General features: G+C 41.6%; 1 protein-coding gene across 8 annotated transcripts in view; it reads left to right on the top strand.

Annotated features, from left to right (window-relative positions):
- MYO1D (myosin ID) overlaps nt 1–12,601 on the top strand; it is a 157,860-nt gene that overhangs the window by 89,259 nt on the left and 56,000 nt on the right. For all 8 annotated transcript variants that reach the window (XM_068919001.1, XM_068919006.1, XM_068919005.1 and 5 more), the window contains exon 20: nt 7,460–7,573. In XM_068919001.1, coding sequence (XP_068775102.1) covers nt 7,460–7,573 — 114 coding nt within the window. The remainder of the gene's footprint in view (nt 1–7,459; nt 7,574–12,601) is intronic.

Genomic DNA, 12,601 nt, shown 5'->3' with positions numbered 1-12,601 from the left:
ATCTTTCAATATTTCACTTAATTTATGTCCTTTCTAAGCTGCCTTTTTAAAACTAGGGAGCTTGTCTTGTCAAAAACACAAGCTGTAGCGTTCTACCTCTAACCCAAAGAGTAACTCCTATTACTGCAGTATGAGAATCAGCTTTCAGTGCTGTGGGATAGGGAGAATTTCTGTTCATTCCTTTTTTTTTTTTTTTTAATTCCAGTTCATAAAGCTCGTTCCTTTTACTTTAAACCTCCTTTAACTTTCCCATATAATACCACATTTTCTGCACAAGTGTGGCAATTTGGTGTTAGCACATGCAAACTGTAGTGATGCTCAGAGCTTTTGAAAGGAGTTATTCTCACTGCAGTGAAGTTTATCAAATCTCTTATGCTAAACCTGGCTTGTAGCGGATGCCAAATTGACTGTTTCTAAGCTGAAATTTGGCTCACACAATGCGGTAGCATTGGAAAGCAAAGAATGAGTCGCAGAAATGAAAGTGTGATTAATTATTAGGTGATTTTATTGCTTCCCTAAATGATATGCTTTAACAAAGCATCAGCGTCATTAACGTGAAGTTGCTCAAGTTCATTTTTAGTATATTTTCATGATTCAGCTTATTTTGGGGATTTTCAAACAAAACCTGTAGTTGCTACTGTTAAGTGGTCCCTACATCAGGCAAAAGGGTGCTCCTATAGCAAGAGAGCACAGCACTTTGAGCTGAGATAAATGTTTTACTGCTGGAGCTGCATCAGACCTTTCTTCTGTAGTTTTGAGCAAGTTATACTGTCTTTTTTCCACCATGTGTATGAAGCAGTTCTTGACTTCCAATAGCTATGCTAGGTGTCTGCTCTTTAAAAATTTTCAGATAATTGCACTCTGTGCTTTTTTCTTTGGATAGAAATGACGTTAAAAGGATAAGTACTGGGCAACTCAGAGACACCAGTTAAGCCCAGAGCTCATGTATTTAAAAAGCATTTATTTATAGAACATAGCTGTTGTGAAGGTAACACTGTAAGATATTTACTAACCATTAAGCACTTTGAGACAGATGTTTTAGCTGATGATTGACATTGCTATAGTGAAGTCAAGAAAGTAATAACTCTCCCCAGCCAGGGAACTGCTCCTGAAGTAGCAGTAACTGCTGTTAAAAGTTTTCTTTAGCTTGAGTGGATGGGGTCTTAATATCAACAGCTTGAGCTGAATAATAGTAAGTGAATCTGTTTGGACCATAACTTTTATAGTTCTTTTTATAGAAGGTATGTGAAGAGACTTTAAAGTCTCACTGATGGCATATGCATGTGCTTGCTTTCTCCAAGTAGGTATAGATAGTAGCAGGTCACTTCTGCCTATGGAAAAATACATCTTTTCTGAGCATTTCTATACTCTTTATTTTTCGAAGGAAACTTTCAAACTTTTTTTGTCTTGGGAAACCAAATGCATATTTCATGCATGCCATCAGATTTTTATTTTCTTATAACCTAGGAAACAACAGTTTCTCCCTTTATAGAATAAAGCTTTTTGTCCCATCCCTTGTTCTCTGTGGCACTGAGCTTCCTTGAAAGGATCGGCTCTTCCAAAGTGCAATGCCTCTTGCCCTATAGAGTGTAGGGTCCTCTAGCACAGACCTGGGAAGCTCTTTTTGAGGTTTTTCTGCTAAAGACTAAGACCTTCATTTTTTCCCCATTAGCCACTCAGAAAGCTAAATTAAGATTGACTCGCATTTGGATCAGCAAAGATGAAAATAAAAGTAAAAAAAGCCCAGAAGGTGCAGAGAACACAATGCTAGGAAGGACTGAGTGTATAAACTGTATCTGAGAACATAAGACTTGTCTCTGCTCTAACAAAATCAAAAGCGTTTACCAGTGTGCTAGCATTTGTCTGGATCTTTTCTGTGCATATTTCCCAATGCGATAGCACCCCGTTATGAAGGGCTGATTTTACTTCTAAAAACACAGCATGCAATTATGTACATAAATGTGCCATAGATGCATGAGACACCTGAAGCAAAGTGATTGCTTAGAAAGAACTGAAAAGGACATGAATTCCAGAGCAGCAAGAATCTGCTTCTCCGTGAGATAAGCTGCCATGCTTCCCCACTGGTATGTCTCTCTAGCTATTCAGCTGAATTTATTGTTCAGTGTGAACACTAAAAACAGTAGGTAAACGTAAGAAAGAAGTGGAATTTGAAACGTGCTTGCAGAACTATTGCAATTTTCTATTGCCTTGCAAAATCTGGGCGCGCTACCCGTTCCTGCTTTCTGGGCAGCAGCTGCCGGACCTTCTGCCGAGAGGGTTTCCATATAGCGCTGGTTATTTTACTCTATAAGGTCTGCCCTGTTTATTAATGTGGGCTCTGTACTGGAAATGGGAACAGGGCAACAGGGTTCTCCAGCGTGCAGGGTTGGTGACGGAGTTGTGGGCACTGGGGAAGGAGAGGAAGGACATTGTGAATGGGAGATGGATGCATCAGGAGGGATCATGGCAGTGAAGAGGTGGCATTGTGAGACTCTCTTTTTAAGTTAAAATATTAGGAAACCAAGGCCACACAGCAGCAAATTTGAAATCTGTGTGGGGCAAATCGCAAGTAGAACCACAGGTCTAACAAACTAAAGAAGTCTCCTTGTCTCTAGTGGCTTTGACTTAAACTCCCAAGACATGGAGTGTGGTTGCACCTCCAGAAAGGGTCCTGTGGCAGTGAGCTCCACAGCCAAATTACAGTTTATGGAGTCTGTTGTGTTACTGTGCTCAAATTGCTCAATGTGGAGCACCACATACTGCTAAAGTACTTTCTCTAGACCGTTCAGCGTTTCATAGCCTTTATTTTTTCTTCCATTCATCTACTTCCTAAAATAATTCCAGTCATTCAGCATCTCTTCCTGTGAGATTTTCTGGGCCACAGTTGTTTTCTTTACCTTCTCTGAACCCATCGTAATCCTCCAATATCCTTTATGTTCTCCATCCCAGTGCTTCACACCATTTTGCATATGAGACTGTGGCAACGAGGCCCTAGTTGTCCATGCTCGTCTTCAAGGCGTGCTAACATCTAGTTGGTTTTCTAGTTGCCTTGCATGTTTGTGCTAAGATCTATCCAAAGCTGCTCATAATCATTTTCTGTTACTTTTTCTGCATTGATGTAGTTAATTTAAAGCTGTCGTGTAACTCTCCATTCTCTCCAAATTTGCATTGCTTTGCCTTTATCTACAGCCTGTTGATTGAGCGTGTTTAAGTTCTTCAATTGTCTCTCGACTTCACCTAAGAAAATCCAATGTTTGCTTGCCTCATCAGATCTCACCCTTTGTCCGTTCTTCTCAGCTGATTAATAAATATCTCTGTATCTGACTGTGATACAGTGATAGCACTGTTTTTTGCCCTGGTGAAAATTAGTTTCTACTTTGTGTCCTACTTTGCCACTTGCTTTTGATAAAACTTTTCATCTTACCGTATGACTATTTAGTACCTAACCTCATGGGGCCGGGCCTGTGAAAGCCTAGATTGTGTCAGATTGGTTCTCCTTTCATGCGATATTTCTTAGATGAACAAATTGTAATGAGAGATGTGTTTCCTCTGTAGAAACCTTGCTTGTTGGAGCCTAACGTTATTAACAGCCTCACATAATGTTTGTGTAGAATTGAGGCAGAGGTGGAGGGAGTTCAAATGCTCCATCTTTACAAAGAAGATGTGAAAGGAGGCATGATTCCGAGGCATGAAACCTTCCTCTTGGAGAGGATATCAGAGTGTTTCTTGCAGTAGCATGATCTTCCCACTTTTATTTTTGCGAACAATTACACTAATTCCAGAAGGTACCAAAGGGTGGTTTCCTGGTTTTCATCTTCCTGGATCTTTCCCAGATCGCATGGTGTCGTAAAGGCACGCTATTTAGTATCTTGTAGCCTTTGAACGAGTATATTTTTAATGAACGGTCTTTACAAGTAGTTTTCCAGCCATGCTTATGTAGCCTATTTGACCACGGTTTTGAAGATTTCACACACAGAATCACACAGAATGGCCGAGGTTGGAAGGAACCTCTGGAGATCATCTAGTCCAACCTCCCTGCTCAAGCAGGGGCCTCCAGAGCACGTTGCCCAGGATCGCGTCCAGACGGGTTTTGAATATCTCCAGGGAAGGAGACTCCACTACCTCTCTGGGCAACCTGTTCCAATGCTCTGTCACCCTCCCAGGAAAGAAGTTTTTCCTCAGGTTCAGATGGAACTTCCTGTGTTTCAGTTTCTGCCCATTGCCTCTTGTCCTGTCGCTGGGCACCACGGAGAAGAGACTGGCCTCATCCTCTTGACACCCCCCCCTTTCAGATACTTGTAGACATTGGTGAGATCGCCTCTCAATCTTCTCTTCTCCAGACTGAACAGGCCAAGCTCTCTCAGCCTTTCTTCAGAGGAGAGAGGCTCCAGTCCCCTCATCCTCTTTGTAGCCCTCCGCTGGACTCTCTCCAGTGGCGCCATGTCTCTCTTGTCCTGGGGAGCCCAGAACGGGACACAGTACTCCAGGGGAGGCCTCCCCAGGGCTGAGGAGAGGGGCAGGATCACCTCCCTCGACCTGCTGGCAACACTCTGCCTAATGCACCCCCGGATACCATTGGCCGCCTTGGCCACCAGGGCACATTGCTGGCTCATGCTCAACTTGTCATCCACCAGCATTCCCAGGTCCTTCTCTGCCATGTCCATTTAAGGTGTTGATTTCTCTGGTACTGGAGAAATGCTCTTGGTGGACACCTGATTGGTAGCCAAAAGTGAACTTGAAAATGGAGACATCGGAATGCTTAGAATTAAGGAAAACAATATCATTATGTGACCACTTTAAATAGCTTGCAGTTAGACCATCTCCATTACCTTGAGTCATTAACGGGTTCTTAAATAGCGTGTCTTCCCATTTGTAGAAACAGCATGCATGAATTGAAACAAAATACTGAGACATGGTGTTGTGTATTTGGCTGTGTTCAAAGGTACTTGCTGTTTTCAAAATGACTAGGAGTTCACGTATTGCTGTTTCCCTTGGTTAATTTTTAAGCTCATCAGAACTGTTAAATATAATTCATTTAAAAAAAAAAAAGTATTTTCCTTGTACTCAAGCCCTCCTTGCATGCTGTGGTTAGGACTGCTAGTGTTGGCTTTTATTGTCCCTTTCCTCTACGTACTGGTTATGCAAATAATATCCCAGTTGGATGGCGTTTTGAGTTCGGATTAAAGTGAACCAACTTCTTGACTCTGCCTAAGGTTATTCCATGAGGGTTGTGACATATGTATGCAGGCAATCTCTGCTGCTGCTGACAGCCAGCAAGATTACACATGATAATATAGTGGTTTGCCTCAGCAGGTAACTAATGGTTCTTTACTGAATTATAGTGTGTATCTATAATTGGCCTTTAATTTAAAAGTGTAGAGCCCAATGGCAACATTAAGATATTAATGTTTCCCAGTGGCAACACTAAGCTGTGTTTGCTGAACTATTCGAAACTATCGGAATACTTCAGATAATGTGAAGTGTATTGTCTTGGTAGTGTATGAGGTGATGAAACCATAGAATAATTCAGAGTGAAGGGACCTCTGGAGGTCTCTAGTCCAACCTCCTGCTCTGAGCAGGGCTAACTTCAAAGTTAGGTGAGGTTACTCAGGGCCTTATTCAACTGAGTCTTAAAAATCACCAAGGATGAAGATTACACAGCCTCTCTGAGCCCTGTCCCAGGGCTGCACCATCCTCTTGGGCAGATTTTTTTTTTTTTTTCCTTATATCCAGCTGGAATTTGTGCTGCTGGTGCCTGTTGCCTCCTGTCTTCTTGCTGGACATGTCTAAGAAGTCTAGCTCAATCTTCTCTGTAACCTGCCTTTGTCAGAGGGTACAGGCTTTTGAAGATTAAAATACCTTTACCTCATTTTGGAGTTGTGAGAAGCGCACTATAATTTTCCTAGTTGTAAGTACCTTAGAGTAGTGCTGTGGGAACTGGGAGATCAGAGTCCAGATCCAAAGCAACCTGACAACAGTATAGACATTAACCCCCCCCCCACACACACACACACACTCAGTAGTCTCTTAATCTTAGAGGTGCACAAGTGCCACTGGTGCTTTCTTGTTTGATGCAGAAGTTTGCTGGCTGCTGGAGCTCTGCTCTCCATATTCCCAGAATTGCCCTGGCCAGCATAGAGGGGCCGCTAGCTCCTATTTCAAGAGTTTCCTTGAGGAGCTAGAGCCTATTGGTGATCCTTAAGTGTCCTTGCCTAGAGTACCATGTCCTTAACAGAATGCAAAGTCAAGTTAAAATACAAGTTGAGTGATGTCCACCTCTATCGAATAATCTGCTCCTCACAGTAAAGGTTTGACACAGCTGAATTGATCTCAGAGTTTGCCACTGCTAAGCAGAGCAGTCCTGTTTTCTTCCCTGTCTCTCTGTCATTACTAAGATCCTCATCCTTTTCCTTGTCCTGGCTCTGGTACTTGTTATACCCTTCCCTCGCTCATTTAACAAAAAGGGCAAACTTTTGTCAGGTTAGTGAACTGCTAGGATAGATGAGCATGAGTGTTGGCTTGGGGGGGGGGGGGGTTAGGATGGCATGAAAAGAGGCACAGGATGTCCTTCTCACCTCTAGTGTTTAGACCAAGTGAGTTGTGTCCTCACTTGGCCTTTTTTGCTCAGGATGGGAGAGGGTGATGTTCAATACCCTTTGCAGCCTGAGCACATGCCAGCTTGGGTCTTCTCCTTGCCAAGAAACAACGTTGTCTTGCTTCCTAGGTTGCCTAGGTCTTGGATACAGACTTGGCTCTCTTGGAGTCTTTCTGGCCTGTTCATCTTTTATTCCTTTTTGCAGAGTAGCATGACTTCAGCAAAACAGGCAGAGCGTGCCCTTGTTCAGCTCACGCATCGGCTAATGGTTGGGGCAGGGGAAGGATGATGCTCCACGTTTTTCACTTCCTGGACAAATTGCTCAGTTGTGTAGAAGGCACAGATATTTTAAGAGAGGAAAATGCGACCTGCTCAGATCAAGGATGGGCCAAGACATGTGCTTTTAGCCTCAAATCAAATATCTAATGTCTGAATTGTCACAGACTGTGGTGAACCCCCTGTTTAGCTTTGTGTGGCAGGTACTCTGTGTCATTCTTTTGGGGTGATAAACCGTATAGGAACAGCAGGCATCTGCCTTGGTTTGAAGTCTGCTCAGTGGCCAGAGGTGTAAAGGTCAAATATTGCTAGTAGAAAGCATCAGAGTCCTTTATTTGATCTAGGTCATAGACTTTTCCTTGTTGTCCCAGCCCTGCTGAATGATTTTAGGAGTGTTATTTCTCTGACCCTACCCGTTTTTGTTTTTAAAATGGGATTATGAAGTTCCTTTTCCAGTGTTTCAAGATCTGCAGAGTAAACCTATTTAAGAGCTTTGTGTGAGTTTGCCGGTGTTTTCATGCCGTAAGCGTTTATTCTGCATGTTTTGTTGCAACCATTAGTGTGACTGGAAAATTTGCTTCTTTGCAGGTTAATCGCTTTAATAAGGTTGAGGACAGAGCAATCTTCATTACTGATCGACACCTTTATAAGATGGATCCTATGAAGCAGTACAAAGTGATGAAGACCATCCCGCTCTATAATGTAAGTATGAGGATTGGAGAATCTCCCCTCAGACTCTCTCCTAGTCATGGGCAGCACACCTGATGTTTAGCTCTATTTCCATTTTATGAATAGGAAAATGAGTCCTTGCTTTACATTTTTAAATGTATTTTTGTCTTTAAAACACTTGATTGTAATTATCTGCAAAACAGCTGCATCATGTTAGCTTTTAATTTCAGGAAATAAAATAAAGGCTGGAAGTCGAACTGCTTATCACACTTCCTTTTGCTCGTTCTTCTATTTTGTTGTTTATTTGCTGGGCTTTGCAAGATCTTGGCCCTGTAAGGGGGTTAGCATTTCACAGCAGCTCATGACACCGTTTCTGTGTCTCTGAGCGTTGATCCTTCATGTTGTTTGAATATATATATTTTTAATATATGTGTTCATGTTTAATGTAAATCTTATCGAATCTGAATTCTGAATTATACTGAGGTATCTGGCCTTTGGAGTAACAGAGTTTAGCTGCCAGTCACAAAGCAGCAGATTAGCACCAGTGGGAAGGGGGATGGGGGAAAAGCTCATCTTAGCTCTTCAGCATCCTGGGGAGTCAATTCAACTGCTTTTCCTCAGCCCGAGGTAAGATGACTGTGGTTATCTGAAACCTACAGGACCTGGCTGGGTTGCTTGGAACTGTCATAACAGTACAGTCTCACAAATTCGCTGGGATGTTTGCATTTGAAGCAATAATAAACCGAGGGAGTCCATATTGCTAAAAGAACAAAGATGGAATTAGGGTGGCAGGAAGATCGAATTTGCAAATGTGGAGTGAACGATTAGCTGAGGCTATGTTCCTAATTTTGGCTTTATTGGTCCCCATCTAACCTCTTTGCTGTTTGTCCACCTAAGCTCTGCACCTTGCTGCTCACGATGGTGGTGCTGCTTAATGGAGTAATGTGCTCGCCTGCATTACTTGTTTCTCCTAATAAGAGTATTTATTGCAGGAAAGCGGTGACGCCATGACAGTGTTGTGTTTTGAAAAGACATTTCTACCACTTACTCAGCAGCTGCAGGTCATTTTCCTAAGCTGATGTTCTGTTCTCCTGATATTATCTCTTAATTGTACAAAACGAAATTGTCAGCAGATTACGCTGCTAAATGGCTGATTCCTGCTAGTGCAAACTGCCTTGTTAAAATACACAGAGACACTAATAAGCAGACTATTCTTTCAAAACAGATGAATTTTTTTTTTTTCCAAAGTATCAAGATGAACTCGGTGTCTGAACATCCCCTAAGTAAAATTTTATCAATCACAGCTTATTACTTTTCTACCCCGTTATCTTAGACCAGTGCAATTCACTTGCTACATTAGTAATTGTAGATAAAATCTGTGTCCGATAGATGAATATCCGGCTCCGGCAAAACATCTGCTTTACCTGTGTGTCTGTCATGCAGATGGGTTTAAAGGTGGAGCTTGTACGGTTACATAATGGAGCAAGGCCAGGTCACTCTGGGAAGGTCTTTTGCTCCGTTGCTGTTGGTAGCCTGAATGTCTTCCTCGGAAATCCTTAATGCCTTAAAAACTAGAGGAGGCAAATAGGTCAGATGCAGTTTGTGGATTGCCTATAGAAAATGCACGACTTAAAAATGTTAGTAATTATTGGTTTTTACAAAACATAAAATAGCCTGTCCATTCATACAGAATGGCAACTTTGCTGTAGTGAATGCTGATTACGTTGGTCCTCTTATTTGCGTTTTCTCTGGCAGCAAAGCAGCTCATATTTATGTGTCTTTTGCTTTTGGAATACTTAAATTTCAGTAGGTAGAAATCAGCTTTGTTTGTAAATCTGCAGTTATTCCCTTTAGCAGCCTATGGCTAGGAAGGGCTTCCTGATTGAACGCTTTCCATGAGCTGAACAATTGTCAAGAGGTCCTGAAGTGTTTTCTACAGGAAGAACAGGCCCAAAAGCACCTTCAGTGACTCACACAGATGTCAGAGTAATATCATGGAATGGAAGTGCATATTATGAAAATTCTGGTAAATGCTGTAGTGAGAAATTTCTGCTCTGTTAGCCTGTGCCCCTCTTTTTACATGCTTCTCCTAGACTGTGGTGCTTGGGAGCACTAGAAAATTTGCACCCAGGAATTGCATGGTGCTGCTAGAGCACACTTACTGATCCTGTTGATTTACTACTGACCCTTCCCTGTGTAGCAGGAAGAGGACTGAGGAGAAGAGAATGTGGAACTATTTGGTTTATATCTAGTACATGAAATATTTTACCAGGATTTCTTAAATTGAACTCCTGCTCATGACTAACACTGTAGTGCAATTATCTTTCTCTTTTGTAGATGTGTTTTTTTTATTTTGTTACCAAGTGATTTGAATATGTGTTGCTTGCTACCACTTGAGCTGAGTAGCATATTCAGCATACACGATCCCTTCTTGGGTGGAAACCCTTTTTACATGATAAATGGAACAAGTAGCCAATTAGTGATACAGAAATTCTTTTTCTTTTGGGGAAAGAACAATTGTTTGGGCTTAACTGAAGCTTTTTGAAAAGCAAATGGAGAATAATTACACCAGTCTTGATGCTTATTGGGGTATCAGAGATGTCCTCCTAGAAAGATGCAAGTTTGCTGGGGAAGTTGGATTGCCCTACTAATATGGAAAGGTGAACCCAGCTCAAATTTGGTCTGTCTGCTAGCTAGGCTGCTTGCTCTTAGCAATTCTAAGGCACCCTCTCAACATGGCAACATCCTTAGGGATGTGGTTTCCATGGAAATCGCATTGGAGACAGTCAGCTGATGTCTGTTACTACCATAAACTTGTTTGCAGCTGAAGAAATCATGCTATACCTTCCTTTAACTATATCTCTATATCTATACTTAAAAATGTTAAGTTTAGCCCTCAGTGTAGGCCTGGCTGGATTCCAGGTTCTGCTTTCTGTTATTTTGTGTCCTGTATAAGGAATCTAATTTTGTGCATATGATTACAGAGCAATAACTTTCCTCTCAAGCCTATCTGCTTTACTGGATTGAGATGCTGCTTTCTGGGGGGATTTTTTACATGCAGATGTTCTGGTAGCTGTTTCAGAAGTGCTCATATACAATTATCTTTTTATTCTTACCTGGAGAGAGAAGAAATTGATAATGACAGAAAGGAATTGAAAGGCAACTGAGCAGCAGGAGAGATCTTTCAACTACCTTTCCCAGTACTGTGGTGAATACAATGAAGGATGTTCTGTGGGTGCTGAGAGTTTTTTTCCAATCTTCAGGCAGAGCTAATAGTCGTATTTGTGGATACTGAGATAAGCAGCTTCTCTAAAATGTTCTTTTATATTACTTTTATTATCTCTGATAGTCTTTTGGGGAGGGGTGAAACAGGAAAATTTTGAAGGGCTCTTGAACTTCTCACACAATTCAGTTAATTAAAGTTGGAATAGGCTTTTCAAATTCAGCGGTGTTCGTCTTTCACAGTTGGTGCACGTTCAAAACCTTAAGAGCAGCAGTCCCTGAGGTTCTGTTATGATGGCAGGGTGGTATTTAAGCAGGCAAATTAATTTTAAGGGACACTATAAACCCAGCAAGCTGTAAATGTCTATGCATAAAGTGTAGCTTGTTTCAAAAATAGTTTATAACCTCAAAGTATTGTGAATGGTAGAGAATTATCTCCCTCTGCATTGGATATGTGCAACTGGTAGCAGGAGGTCTCTGCTCAGTGTCTAGCATATCAGCAATTAGACCATTTCAGACCATTTTACTAGACCAATTAGACCGATTCCGACCAATTTTTTGCTGTTGTGAGCTATTGTAAGCCAGCAGAACGCAAGTGGTTCTAAATCTGTGCGGTTTTCATCCAGAAACTTTGTTCCTACACCACACTTCTGTATGTTGGCTGCATACGTTTCTGGGAGGATGCTGCTTTCCGGCAAGCCTTCGACATCCAGGGCTGTTAACAGGTGTCTTGGAAATAACACCTTGTGAAACTTAGGTGACTCCTAAACTGAAAATATGAATTCGGACTGTTTCTGAATGTGATTCGTGCTTCTGAAAGTACTGTGTAGTCTCCAACTAGATTTGTGCTAAAATCCTTTCCATCATAGGCAGTGGGGATACACAGAAGGGTTTTTAATCTTTAAGAAGGGATTAATGAGGTTTTCACTTCCACAAAATGGCCTCTTGGTGCCCCTCACTTTTAGGAGAATGTGACTCCTCTCTGTAACTGTCCGGATGACTCAAAGGAGCCATGTAGTCCTTGGATGGACAGAGAACATCTGCTGTATTCTCTCCTTGGGTCCCTTTTCTGTCTTCCTCTCCCCAACAGTTTGTTCAATGCATTTGCCTCTTGATTTTTCTTCGAGCCTCTTTACGTTTTGTTTCCCTACTGTAGATTCACTTTTTTTTTTTTAATATATATCCATCTGAATGATTTGCATACCTAGGTTGCGCTCTTAATTATCTGCTTTCACTTTGCGGTCCTATATGGAGAGGATGAGGAAAAAGCCTTTAAAGTGCCATGTTTATGAACAGTTTTAAAAGAAGCAGTTACATAACAGAGAACAACAACAACAAAACCCACCATTTTTCTGTTTTGTCAGAACAGCAGGACCTTAATCCATGACTAAATGCTGGAGTTATCACTGCTTTGTGGGGTTTGCAGCTTACACTCTTCACCAAGATGCTTCAGCTTTTAGGAAACTTCATTCTTGTGTTATCTACATATCATTACATCCCCAGGGCTGCATATGTGAATTGGAGTGGAAAAGATGGTTGCTGGCCAGACTCCCTGTTTTTGTTGGTTTTCTTTGGAAAGAAAAAAACGGGCTCGTGGCTCTTTCCACTTGGGAAAGAAAACTTCCTATTATAAATAGCCCACCCTTGTATGCTCCCTTCAGATCTGGTAAATGGACCGTGGTATTGAATACATAGAAGAAGGACATTGCAGTAACACAGGAAAGTGCTATTTCTAGCAAGAGCTGTGCAGAGTGAACCCAGTCTAGATCTGAAAAACTTCCTCATATCATTTAAAAAAAAAAAAAAAAAAAAAAACACGAGCTCTGTTGTTCCCTCTCT

Source organism: Struthio camelus, chromosome 25 (assembly GCF_040807025.1).
Source record: "Struthio camelus isolate bStrCam1 chromosome 25, bStrCam1.hap1, whole genome shotgun sequence".
In the NCBI taxonomy this organism is placed as follows: Eukaryota; Metazoa; Chordata; class Aves; order Struthioniformes; family Struthionidae; genus Struthio; species Struthio camelus.
This window is presented reverse-complemented; position numbering and strand designations above follow the sequence as displayed.